The sequence below is a fragment of the Ictalurus furcatus genome, chromosome 27 (assembly GCF_023375685.1).
Source record: "Ictalurus furcatus strain D&B chromosome 27, Billie_1.0, whole genome shotgun sequence".
NCBI classification, from domain to species: Eukaryota; Metazoa; Chordata; class Actinopteri; order Siluriformes; family Ictaluridae; genus Ictalurus; species Ictalurus furcatus.
This window is the reverse complement of record NC_071281.1, coordinates 6,342,229-6,355,674: the sequence shown is the minus strand read 5'-3', so window position 1 is coordinate 6,355,674 and position 13,446 is coordinate 6,342,229. Positions and strand designations below refer to the sequence as shown.

The window sequence follows — 13,446 nt, the reverse complement described above, 5'->3', positions numbered from 1 at the left end:
GCAAGGAGGTAAGGCATCTAATCCTTGAGCCCCCAGAATACTTAGTTTGTGATCCGTCTCCATTTCAAAATATTGGCCTATGAAGAAGTCCTGAAATCTCTGGCACGCCTATGTGAGCCCTCCTTTTCTAGCTGAGCGTATCTTTGCTCAACTGGTGTGAGAAACTGCAAAGCATAAGCAACAAGCCACCATTCTTCACCCAATGTTTCAGCATGATTGCCCCCAATCCAAATAACGTTGCATCTGCAGACACTTTAATTGCCTCGCTCGGGTTGTATATGGCCAGCACAGGTGGAGATCCTGCTTCAGGTCTTGAAAGGCTTAGACTTGTCCATCTCACAAAACCAGCAATTCCTTGTTCACAGAAGGTCTCGTAGGGGTTTAGCTTTCTGTGCCAACCATGAAATGGATTTGCCAAGCTGGTTGACTATGATGTTGGCTGGCTTTGGTATATTTCTGACCACTGCTGTCTTAGCTGGGCCTGGTTGAACCCCCACATCCAAGATAATATGCCCTAAGAATTTCACTACACTCTGCGATAAAGCACACTTATTTGTGTTAAGGGTAAAGCCAACACTCTTAATCCGCTGTAGCACAGCATAGAGACGAACATCGTGCTCTTCTTGAGAATGCCCCCACACTAGTATATCATCCATTTGACAGACCACACCATTCAGGTCCTCTGCAACCTCAGCAGTTTTGGAAGTGTTCAGGAGCTGGTGCTATGCTGAAAGGTGAGCAATTGAAGTAATAGCTCTCAAATGGTGTGATGAATGTTGTGACCTTGGCAAACTTCTCAGCTAGAGGGATTTGCCAAAAGCCCATAATAGCATCCAATTTGCTAAAAACATTGGCACCAACTAGCAAGCGAAGGGTCTGTTCGATAGAGGGAAATCTGAATTTTTCCCTGCACACAGATTCAAGTTTTGTGAGGTCAACACAAATTCATGGGTCTCCAGTCTTTTAGGCACTACCATGATGCTTGAGCACCACAACATAAAGTTTAATAAACCAAACTCAAAAACAACAGAACACACTAACATAATAGAACACGCCAGTGCATATCTCTCTCTCGCTCGCTCTCTCGCTCGCTCGCGCTCTCTCTCTCTCTCTCTCTCTCTCTCTCTCTCTCTCTCTCTCTCCCAGCCACTCCTTTATCTATCTCTCCCTCTGATTAGCCAAATCAGTGCCAGGTGTGCATCCTCACAACCTGGCTTCTCCCTCCTCCTCGTCACACTACTGTAACTTTTAAATTGGACACTTGTTTGCATTCAGTTTCCTTTGTATCTGTACTGTAAAAAATCTCCTTAAATAAACTCTTTTTTATTATTATTATTTTTAATTTTTTAAATCCTGGAATGCTGTTTGGTTGATGTTTCTTGATTTGTTAGGTAATTGTATTGAATGATCAATCAATCATTTAACTTTGGCCCTTATGTCACATATGATAGTGTAGTAAGATAAATGTGGTAAGTAATTAAAAAAGTAATCTCCTTATATTAGAAAAATCTAAATTATTTTGTGTAATGGTTGTCAATCAAATAGATAACTGTGTAGTTATTATACATATCACGTGTTTTGTAAATTTTTTTGCATTAGGTTGTTTAATTAGTCTGTATTTCTTTGCAGTAATGTAGTTTGCTGTGACCTACAATACAACCAGCTTTTTCCCTCCCCTGTTGTCTACTACTCGACCAGAGCAGACACTGAACACCTTTCTCTAACAATTGCCAGTCATTAATATATGAAAGGCCGTCACACAACCAGACAACCTGCAGTCCTCACAACTAGCTGAATTTCAACTGTAATAGTCCATCAAACTTCACAAATGTCCTCTGACTTGACGTACATGGTTGTTTGGGGACATTTACAGTTTTGCGTAACCTGGGTTTGTTTTTACCCTCATACATCTGACAAACTTGCAGTTAAGTGGGAGTTTACCATTTCCACTTACATCCAGATTCAACTCTTTTCATGCAGTGTTTGTTTTAGTAGTTCTATTTTTTTTTTTTTTTTGGTTGTTTTCCTGTCTTTGATTATTAGCTGTTTAACCATTAAATATACACTGCACTTTGATCTGACTCCCTGGATTTTGTGACAGTACAATTTTTTAACAAACCTGCATATCTAGTTAAGGACAACACATGTTGTTTTGCTTTCAACACAATCACGTAAACACACACGTTGTGTGTTAAACATTTCCACACAAATGTGGAAAAAATAACAATTTGTTTGTATGCTAAAGTTCTACTAAAATGCTCAGAAAATAAAAAATTGCATGAAATTCAGGTGACATTTATTAAAACAATTTAAACATTTGAGATGTAAGAATTGGAGTTGATGCATCTTCTTACAAATCTCCCTGCCATCTGGGAAGACAACAGTCCCACTCCCTTCCATTTCAAAAGCTGTAAAAGAGCAAAAAGAGTATTGGTTAGTTGTTAGCTACAAAATATGGACAAATGCCTTTGGTCTTCAACTGAGAAATTGCGTTACATAATCCCAAATTGTGTAATTTTGAAAATGTGGCCTCCACTCTCCCAATGAACAAAATGGCACTGTAGACTTACCAGGAAAATCTGGCTAACTTGCGAATATTTATTTTCCTGCCTTTAGCACATCACTGCCAAATTTATTTCAGTCACCCAACATTACAGAGATAATGGAAAGCATCCTAACCTAAACCCCATCCTCTCTTTATGTCACATTAACCTTGTGAAGAAATTTTGGCCTCGACATTACTGAGCCAGCTAAGTTCTGTTAGCCATTGACTTTCTGCATCTGTTAACCAGCATTAACATTCACAGAATACATGAAGAAACACGGCTCTAACCCATCCTCCTAATGCTAATTACTACAGCTTGCCTTGTCCAAAACACCTGCTAAATGTAGTTAACATTAACCCACTCTCTGTATTACATCATGGTGAATAGCTGTAATGCTATGTTATCTTTAAATTTAAAAAAGGTAATGGGAATGTCTAACATTACCTCGAGGTGTATGCTAAAGCAATGTTATCGACTCAGGTGAGCGTTTAGGTTAGCATCCCTCATGTGATTGGTGACAGCATCCAGCTAGCTAACCCTAACTCGGAGCCTCATATAAGATGCAGACCCAGAGAATTACAGAATAACCTCAGTCCATATTTCACAGCCAAAATAAACACTAGTAGCATAACGCCAATATAAAGTTAATTATCACTTGCTGAGTTGCTGTTTTCCAATGAATACATTGAGAGTCCCCTGCCTAAATATTACAAACTTGGCCAGGTATTTTCAGCAGCATTAACACTAAATAGTGATGTACGCTAACTTACTGGTGGTCAGGTTGTTTCCTCGCCTCAGGACTCCGACTCCGCTGTCACAATCAAAAGGTCAAGCAACAAACATTCAATTTGAGTCGAGTTCAGAGTTATAATAATATAATAATAAAATAATAATAACACAAAAAGTGTGTCGGATATTAACACATCCTTTCTGAGAGTGTACCTGTGGCTGGTCCCAACTGCACTGCTATCATCTCTCAACAACTACAACTGAATAACATTTTTAATACATAACATTTTTTTATGTATGCATTCTGTGCGGATTTTATTTTTTTCTGCTTATAGTGCCCTGGATATGTATACACCCACAGGGTCAGTACATTTGGCAGCAATTACAGCTGCAAGTCATCTCTGAAATATCTCCATCAGCTTTGCACATCTAGATCCGAAATTTTTGTACATTCTTCATGGCAAAACTGCTCAAGTACTGTCAGACTAAATGGGCCATTCTTAGGTTTTCAACCACCCCAGTGTATCTTTAGCAATATGTGTAGGGTCGTTGTTTTGTTGAACATCTCTTGCAAACTGGCACAAGTTTTCTTCTATAATTGGCACCATTCAGTGTGCCCTTAAAAACAGCCCAATTTACTAGTCTCTGCTGATGAAAAGCATTCCAACAATATAGTGTTCTCAGGGTGATGAACAGTGTTGGGTTTCCACCAAATGTGATGCTTTGTGCCAAGACCAGAAAGTTCAATGTTGGTCTCATCAGGCCAGAGAACCTTTTCACATTTATATAGTCCTTTGTCTTCAACATGACTTTTGGCAAATTCAAATGGGGTAACAGCTATTCCCATCTGAGCTGTAGATCATTCCAGTTGTCATTACATGGTCACTGACTTTTGGTGGTTGGCCTCTGTGCCACTGGAATGTCCCCAGTCGAACACTCTATGCAGACAGAGAGGTGGTGGGTTGAACCAGCAGGCAACATTTGATGATTCTCACCTGTGTGTGATTAATGCCAGTATACTTATATGTGCTTTATTTGTTCATTCAGTAACACGGTGGGCAAGTGAGAAAGTAACAGAGAACCGGCGGAGTCTGCTCACAACACACGTGCCTGCATGGAGCAGGATCATACGTATATTGAACTTTGATGAAGAAGCCATGAACTACTTTTTGTTTGTTTTGTTCTGAGTAAATGAAAAGCTCTGAGTAAAATTACCTTCTCGATGATGTAGAAAATATAAAATGTGAAATTGATAAGGACAAGAATAAAAGGCTTCGTCACATTGTCACAGCTGTAGTCCTGTTTCGAGGCCTCAGGAGAGTTGCCATAAGACACACACAAGGTCAGACAGCAAAGTCTCTCAGTTTATTCAAAAAGACAGGAGTACACACACGTGTAATATATATATATATATATATATATATATATATATATATATATATATATATATATATATATATATATATATATATATATATACACACACACACACACACACACACACACACAGACATATATAGTGTGTGTGTGTGACAAGAATCTACACACTGCCAAAAAGGTAATTCTCCCCCTTTTGCAACACAAGAGTACAATTTGTAATAAGCCGTTTATATGAGCAGCATTATAAGACCATTATGCATTTGTTGGGACAGAAGTGTGATAAGCATACTCACGTTAGCAGAAGCCCTAATCCAGAAAGACCGCACTGGGTTGTTCTGACAGCTGGGACAATCTGTAGTGAACGTTTCTGGTGATGAAGCACAATTAATCCTTAAAATATCCATACAGTTCAACAAGGGATACAGTTTAAATGTTCTGTGCCGAACAAATTATGAAATTTATCCAATGATGATAACAATGACTGTGTAATGAAACAGGACAGTGGGCAGGAAGTAAGCGCAGGAGTGCTGTCTTTATTAACAATCCAAACAAACAAACAACAAAACACAGGGAGCACGGTCTATACGGGACTAGTGAGTAAACACGAAACTAGAATCGAGGCAGGAAACGGGACATGACAACAAAGACTGCTTAGCATGCTAAACTTAGATGCTACACCCTCAATACTGGTGACCCTCACTCTCAGGTATCTAGCTACAAATAATATCGTGCACAGTGTGCATCCACCAGAGGGGTTTAAATACCCAACATAATTAATACTAAACATGGACACCTGGGGCAAATTAACGACAAACTCAAACATGAAGCGAACGAACCAAAACAAACGTCATGTGTCCACTTCACCCAGTTCAGTCTCTAGTAAGCAGCGCCACAGTGCCATCTGCTGGCCGTGGCGTAACATAACCCCCCTCCAAAGGCGCCACTCCCAGAGCGCCAACAACCCCCCTCCAACGGGGGTCCTGGGCCCCTGGGAAAGCTGTCTCTCTCTGACACAGAAAACAAGGCGGCCTCCACCGGGCAGCAGACTGGCGGAGCACCACCCCCGACGGCACTGGAACACTGGGCAAAGTCTTCAGCAAGGCTGGAAGGCTGGGCGGAGTCCCCAGCAGGGCTGGAACCTGGAGGGACTGGAACTGGACTGGAACTTGGAGGGACTGGAACTGGACTGGAACTTGGAGGAACGGGAACTGGACTGGAGCTCAGGACAACCTCCTCGGCCAGACATAGCAGCGGGACGGCCTCCTCGACTGCTGAGCTGGACAGCAGGACAGCTTCCTCGGCTGTGCAGGGCAGCGGGATGGCCTCCTCGGCCGGACTGGACAGCGGGATGGCTTCTTCGGCGGGCAGGAACTCCACAGCCGAGACCTCCCTGTAGGCCTCAGGCTGGAGCTCCGAGGTCGTCGGGTTGACCTCCGGGGGGAGCTCCACAGCCGAGACCTCGCCGTAGGCCTCAGGCTGGAGCTCCGAGGTCGCCGAGTTGACCTCCGGGGGGAGCTCCACAGCCGAGACCTCGCCGTAGGCCTCTGGCTGGAGCTCCGAGGTCACCGGGCTGACCTCCGGGGGGAGCTCCACAGCCGAGACCTCGCCGTGGGCCTCAGGCTGGAGCTCCGAGGTCACCGGGTTGACCTCCGGGGGGAGCTCGACAGCCAAGACATCGCCGTAGGCCTCTGGCTGGAGCTCCGAGGTCACCGGGTTGACCTCCGGGGGAGCTCGACAGCCGAGACCTCGCCGTAGGCCTCTGGCTGGAGCTCCGAGGTCACCAAGTTGACCTCCGGGGGGAGCTCCACAGCTGAGACCTCGCCGTAGGCCTCAGGCTGGAGCTCCGCTGTCCCCATTGCCCCCCTCAAAAAAATTCTGGGCTAGCCTTCAGTTCCGGACTGGGCAGCATGACTGGATCTTCCACAGGGCAGCAAGGTGGAGCGTAGTTCTGCTCCACGGGACGGGGTTGAAGCGGTAAGTTACAGAGCAGCTGATTTACTTCTTCCTCCAACCACTTCATCTGCTGCCTCCATTGCACAGCTTCATACTCTGCCTGCTGTCTCCTGACCACAGCTTGGTGCTCTTCCTGCTGCTTGCGCTGCCAGGCATAGTACTCCTCCAGTGTCGGGAAGTTCCAGTAATAAAGAAATTTCCTGACACGGTGCTCTCCTGCTACTTCCATCTTGGGGTGCAATATTCTATAACGAAACAGGACAGTGGGCAGGAAGTAAGCACAGGAGCGCTGTCTTTATTAACAATCCAAACAAACAAACAACAAAACACAGGGAGCACGGTCTATACGAGACTAGTGAGAAAACACGAAACTAGAATCGAGGCAGGAAACAGGACATGACAACAAAGACCGCTTAGCATGCTAACCCTAGATGCTACACCCTCAATACTGGTGACCCTCACTCTCAGGTATCTCGCTACAAATAATATCGCGTGACGTGTGCATCCACCAGAGGGGTTTAAATACCCAACATAATTAATACTAAACATGGACACCTGGGGCAAATTAACAACAAACTCAAACATGAAGCGAACAAACCAAAACAAACGTCATGTCCACTTCACCCAGTTCAGTCTCTAGTAAGCAGCGCCACAGTGCCATCTGCTGGCCGTGGTGTAACAGACTGGAAGCAGCATGGACACAGATAATCCTTTCATTCATTCACTTCATGAGCACTTCAATCCAAACCATACCTTTATGAAACTGTACCTTTGCTTTCGTTTTTGCTGCACCAAGTCAGTTTATCGAAGAAAAATCCAAGCAGTGTATCCTCCAAAGTGACCAGGCAGTCTCTGTTGTCAGTAAATGCATGTACCATGGTTTTTGTTTTGCTCCAGAACAACATCTGCACAGAAACCAATAGATAAGTATTAGAAAAACAAATTGTTATAAATTATGGTTCTGTAGAATATCCAAGAAATAAACTACAATCAACTATAGGACTAAATTTTACATATCAATATAAAGTATCAGTGTATTCTGGACCTTCTTAAAAATTTAGCTTGTTCTGACCAGCTGCCTGTTACCAAGATAGTAGATGGTAGATGGAAATAGCTGATTTACTAATGCAAATAGTAGAGATTATTGTTGCTCTGTCCCTCCAGCTTCCTGCTATTTACCTCTACCTGATCTACTGTCACTTCCCAAGAATTGTTTATGCCTAAAACTGAGCTTTTGCTTCAATGGATAATCTCACCTGGATAATGCAAATTTGCCCTTCCTACAAACTGCTACAGGTGATTTTTTATTTTATTTTACGCAGCTACCAAACATGCTTTCAACAGATGTTGTACTGTCTTTGCTTTTCACAACTGTAATACTGTAATTATTTATCCCATTATCTGGTATCACCCAGAAAAAGATGGGTTCCCTTTTGAGTCTGGTTTCTCTCAAAGTTTCTTCCTCACATCATCAAAAGCATTTCCCTCCACTAATATTGGCACCCTTGGTAAATATGAGCAAAGAAGGCTGTTAAAAATTTTCTTTACTGTTTAAATTTTTTGTCTTTTGTTCAAAAAATTCACAAAAATACTCTGCTCTCATGGATATCAAACAATTGCAAACACAGCACAAGTTTACCAAAAAAATAATATCTTTGTTAAATATAGGTGTGCAACATTTATTGGCACCCTTTTAGTCAATACTTTGGCTACCTCCCTTTGCCAAGATAACGGTTCTGAGTTTTCTCCTATAATGCCTGATGAGGTTGGAAAATACATGGCAAGGGATCTGAGACAATTCCTCCATACATAATCCTTCAATTTTGGAGATTTCTAGTCAGGGGACAGGGATGGCCATGACAGGACCTTGATTTTGTGATATTTAAAATTATTTATTTTTTAAATAAAGGTGTGCAACAATTATTGGCACCCTTATGAATTCATATAAGAAAAATATATTTGAAGTATATTCCCATTGATATTTTACATTTTTGTAGTACACCTGGGTGACTAGGAACAGCATATTGTTCAAACATGATATCATCTTTCACAGGGGTATACAATGTAAGCTTGTAGCATCATTCTCAAAAAGACTTGAGGCTGTAATTGGTGTCAAAGGTGCTTCAACAAAGTATTGAGCAAAGGCTGTGAATACTTATGTAAATGTGATTTTTTTGTTTTTTTATTTTTTAATAAATTTGCAAAGATTTCAAACAAACTTCTTTCATGTTGTCATTATGGGGTATTGTTTGTAGAATTTTAAGGAAAATAATGAATTTAATCTGTTTTGGAATAAGGCTGTAACATAACAAAATGTGTGAAAAGTGGAGCGCTGTGAATACTTTCTGGATGCACTGTAAATATGAGGTAACATATAGACCAAATTCCCTTAGTCATTCAACACAATGGGTAAGACCAAGGAATATAGCTGTGATGTGCAGCAAAAGGTTTTTGAGCCTCACAAAATGTGAGGTAGTTATAAGAAAATAGCACAAGCATTTTCCCCAATCAGGGCAATAATAAAGAAGTTACAGTCAACTGGAAATGTTATGAATCTGCAAACTGCACATGAGGAGCTCTTCTCATAGCTATAAGAAAATATTTAGTCATGCAGGTCAGCAAGAGTCTCAGTGCAAGTGTATCCACAAATAAAGGTATTTGCACATAATAAAACAAGCATGCTTTAGTGTAAGAGTACAACATTCTTACAGTATTAAAGGCATCCTGTTTGACTGAATTTATTAGCGGATCATATGCCTCAGGAGGAACATTACACGGATCTTTCCCGATGTAGGCCTGCTCAAAAGCCCCCCAGATTATCTCGCAGTCATTCTTCCTGAAGAATAAAAAAAGAAAAATGCCCATTTACACAAGGAGAAATCTATTTCAGTTGGGTTGAAAAGGAGACTCAAAAAATACAAAGTGAACAGTGTTAGCAAATATTTTTCACAAATATCAGCAATCGTTTCTTTCAACACAATCATTAAATAAAGTGTTACGTTCCAGTCTAGGTTGGTCTGCACAGAGTAACCAACTCGCTATTCAAGTGAAAGCTCTCTTAATAAGGGAAGCCAGGAACGACAGACACCAACAGCTTTCAACAACGTTTTATATTGTCACAATAGGCAAGTGTATATACTACTGTACACAGAAACAAGTGGCCATGACTTCAGGGTGGGCCAAGGCCAAAATAATAAACAAAAAGAAATTTGTTTAGATAGCTTCTTTACCTAAAAGAAAAACAATCAAAATACAAATGTACTTCCGTAATTCCCTAATACAAAAACAGAGACAAAAGGACCTCACTCTCAAAAGAAATGGCAGCCACGCCCCTACTGCCAGTGAACTAAGTGAGAAATATATACAGTGGAGAATATATACACAATGGAAAGTACAGGGAGAACTCAAAGTCAAAAACAGGCACAAGTCAGAACCAAAACAAAGAAGACTATTTACCACAAGGGTAATCAACATGAACCAAAACACAGTCTCCTAACACACAACCACATATAACCACTTCCAACATTATCCTCCTCTTCCTCTTTAAATACGGTTGCCTTTTAGTGATGTCATCATGGGAGGCGGGAGAAAAGCAGGCTAGGGCAGACTGGAAACTCTGGGAGGGTAACTCTGTGGTTTGACTGATAGATCCTGTGCAATGTGGGCAGGATCAGCAAAAGCATGCATACAAAATGGCCTGTAGTGCTGGGTGCATGGTGGCTTAGTGGTTAGCATGTTCAGGGTCAAGGGTTCGATTCCCACCGGGGCCATGTGTGTGCAGAGTTTGCATGTTCATGTGCTGCAGGGGTTTCCTTCCCCAGTCCAAAGACATGCATCGTAGGCTGATTGGCATGTCCAAAGTGTCCCTAGTGTATGAATGGGTGTGTGAATGTGTATGTGATTGTGCCCTGCGATGGATGGGCCTGTCCAGGGTGTACCCCGCCTTGTGCACGATGCTCCCTGGGATAGGCTCCAGGTTTCCCCGTGACCTTGAAGTGAAGGTTAACCCCTATAGAAGATGGACAGATGGATGGCCTATAGTGTTCTACTACAGAGGCCTCATTTACAAATGCACAAAAATTGATTTTGAAATATGCGTATACAATCTCCCACACAGAAACTGGGATTTAAAAGAAATGCTTGGCAGAGAATTGGTTGTATATTTACAGAAGTTTAGACCCCTATACATAGAGCCATCTGCAATATTTTAGAAAAAGTGGGAATTAGCAACGACCTGTGGATATTTAGAGCTGTACAGCTAACTGCGCAAATCAGTGCTCTCATGTGTTACACTTGCATATAGGTTTATTAATCATTTATTTGTGTAAATTGACTAATTGACTAATAAACGTGAAATCATCATATTCAAGTGATGACGTAGGCTGTTTATTTATTAAGGTCATTGCCTTACTTTGTTAGTTAGATATAGGTGATAAGACCGACAAGACACCACATGTGCAGCTAAGTATACTTTTTTCTCCCTTTATTCCTCTTGCTGTTACCTGTTTACACACACTAACATGTGTCATCAGTTCATCCCTGTTATTTGCCACAGGCGCAGACTGTGGCATTCTCCCAGAAACGTACGCAACTTGGACAACCTTTCATCGCAATCTTCGCTCCCTTTCCCCCTCACATTTCTCCTCCGTTGTCACAACCTTACTTCCCTCTGATAGCCACCTTTCCACACTTGACTTAAACACCACAACTGACATGTTATGTTCCACCCTAACATCTTCTCTTGACAGCATCTGCCCCCTAACCTCCAGACCTGCTTGCACATCACCCTCTAGCCCTTGGCTCTCAGAAGCTCTGTGTAACAACCGGGCCAAACTAAGAGCATCTGAAAGGAAATGGCGCAAATCTAACAACCCAACTGACCTAACCAATTACCAGACACTTCTCTCCTCTTTTTCCAATAGCATCTCCATTGCTAAAGCCACATACTACCAAGAAAACATCGGTAGTTCTCCCAACACACGCACTGTCTTCAGAACCTTTTCCTCTCTTCTCTGTCCCCCTCTTCCCCCTTCCCCTACTTCTCTCACTGCAGATGACTTTGCCACTTTCTTTTCCAACAAGGTTACATCAATCAGGAACCAGTTCTCAACCCCAGACATGCATAGACCGGCTCCTCCTCCATGTAACTCCCAACTGACTTCCTTCTCTCCCCTCTCAGAGACTGATGTCTCTAAACTCCTCCTCTCTAGCCGTCCCACAACCTGTCCTCTTGACCCTATCCCTTCTCACCTTCTTCAGTCCATCTCTCCCACACTATTACCTGCACTCACACACATCTTTAACACATCCTTCTCTACTGGCACATACCCTACCTCATTTAAGTAGGCCCGGGTTACCCCACTGCTTAAAAAAAACATCACTTAACCCTACTGTAGTTGAAAACTACAGACCTGTTTCCCTCCTCCCTTTTCTTTCCAAAACTCTTGAAAGAGCCGTTTTTAATCAACTCTCCAATTTTCTCACACAGAACAACCTCCTGGACACCAAGCAGTCTGGCTTCAAGAGCAATCACTCCACGGAGACTGCTCTGCTTTCCGTCACTGAAGCCTTACGACTAGCACAAGCAACCTCTAGATCATTTGTCCTCATCCTACTTGACCTCTCTGCTGCTTTCGACACTGTGAACCATCAGATCCTCCTGTTAACTCTCTCCAGCCTGGGCATCACTGGAACGGTTCTGCGCTGGGTGGAATCCTATCTCTCTGACAGATCCTTCAAGGTATCATGGAGGGGAGGTATTTCTGAAACAACGCGACTCACAACTGGCGTTCCACAGGGGTCAGTTATGGGTCCACTCCTCTTTTCTATCTACACTACATCTCTAGGGCAGGTGATTGAGTCTCATGACTTCTCATATCATTGCTATGCTGATGACACACAGCTCTATTTGTCCTTCCAGCCTGATGATCCATCCGTCTCTGCACGCATCTCTGCTTGCCTGTCGGACATATCGGTCTGGATGAGGGAACACCATCTTAAGCTTAACCTGGCAAAATCTGAGCTTCTCGTCATCCCAGCCTGTCCCTCAATCAACCACAACCTTACTATACAGCTCGGCTCAACCACACTCAAGCCAACCAGGACGGCCAGGAACCTTGGGGTGATTCTTGATGACAGCTTGACATTTACAGACCACATCTCAACAACTGCACGGTCCTGTAGGTTCATCCTGTACAACATCAAGAAAATCCGACCCTACCTCACCGAACAGGCTACACAGATACTAGTCCAGGCTCTTGTTATCTCAAAACTGGACTACTGCAACTCACTACTTTCGGGCCTCCCAGCCAGCTCCATCAAACCCCTTCAGATGATTCAGAATGCTGCAGCGCGCCTTGTCTTCAACCAGCCCAAGAGAACCCATGTCACACCCCTCTTCATCTCCCTCCACTGGTTTCCTGTGGCTGCCCATATCAAATTCAAGGCCTTGATGCTCACCTACAAGACCTTGTCTGGTACAGCACCCTCCTACCTCAACTCTCTCCTGAAGGCTTACGTTCCTTCACGCAATCTGCGATCGATTAGCGACCGATGTTTAGTAGTTCCCACTCAGCGTGGCGCAAAGTCCCTTTCCAGAACCTTCACGCTAACTGTTCCTCAGTGGTGGAATGAACTTCCAACCTCGATCCGGACCGCAGAATCTCTCACCATCTTCAAAAAACAGCTAAATACCCACCTCTTCCGTGAACACCTAACCAACTCATAAAAAAATAATAATAATAAAAAGGAATTGCACTTACACCTCTACTCTGTGCATTTTGCTTCTTCTGGAACTCAATTAATGGATCTTGTATGTCAGCACTACTTGTATTGTTCT

The 13,446-nt window shown here is 42.8% G+C and overlaps 1 protein-coding gene across 1 annotated transcript; it reads right to left on the bottom strand.

The window, feature by feature from the left end:
• Window positions 1-359: 359 nt before the first annotated feature.
• Window positions 360-11,917, bottom strand: LOC128602611 (ADP-ribosyl cyclase/cyclic ADP-ribose hydrolase 1-like). The gene is made up of 5 exons (XM_053616502.1): window positions 9,342-11,917; window positions 8,298-8,321; window positions 7,378-7,513; window positions 4,949-5,022; window positions 360-722 (listed from the first exon to the last, which is right to left on the bottom strand). The coding sequence occupies exons 1-5, from the start codon at window positions 9,471-9,473 to the stop codon at window positions 360-362; spliced, it is 729 nt and encodes a 242-aa protein (XP_053472477.1). The 5' UTR covers window positions 9,474-11,917.
• Window positions 11,918-13,446: the final 1,529 nt, after the last annotated feature.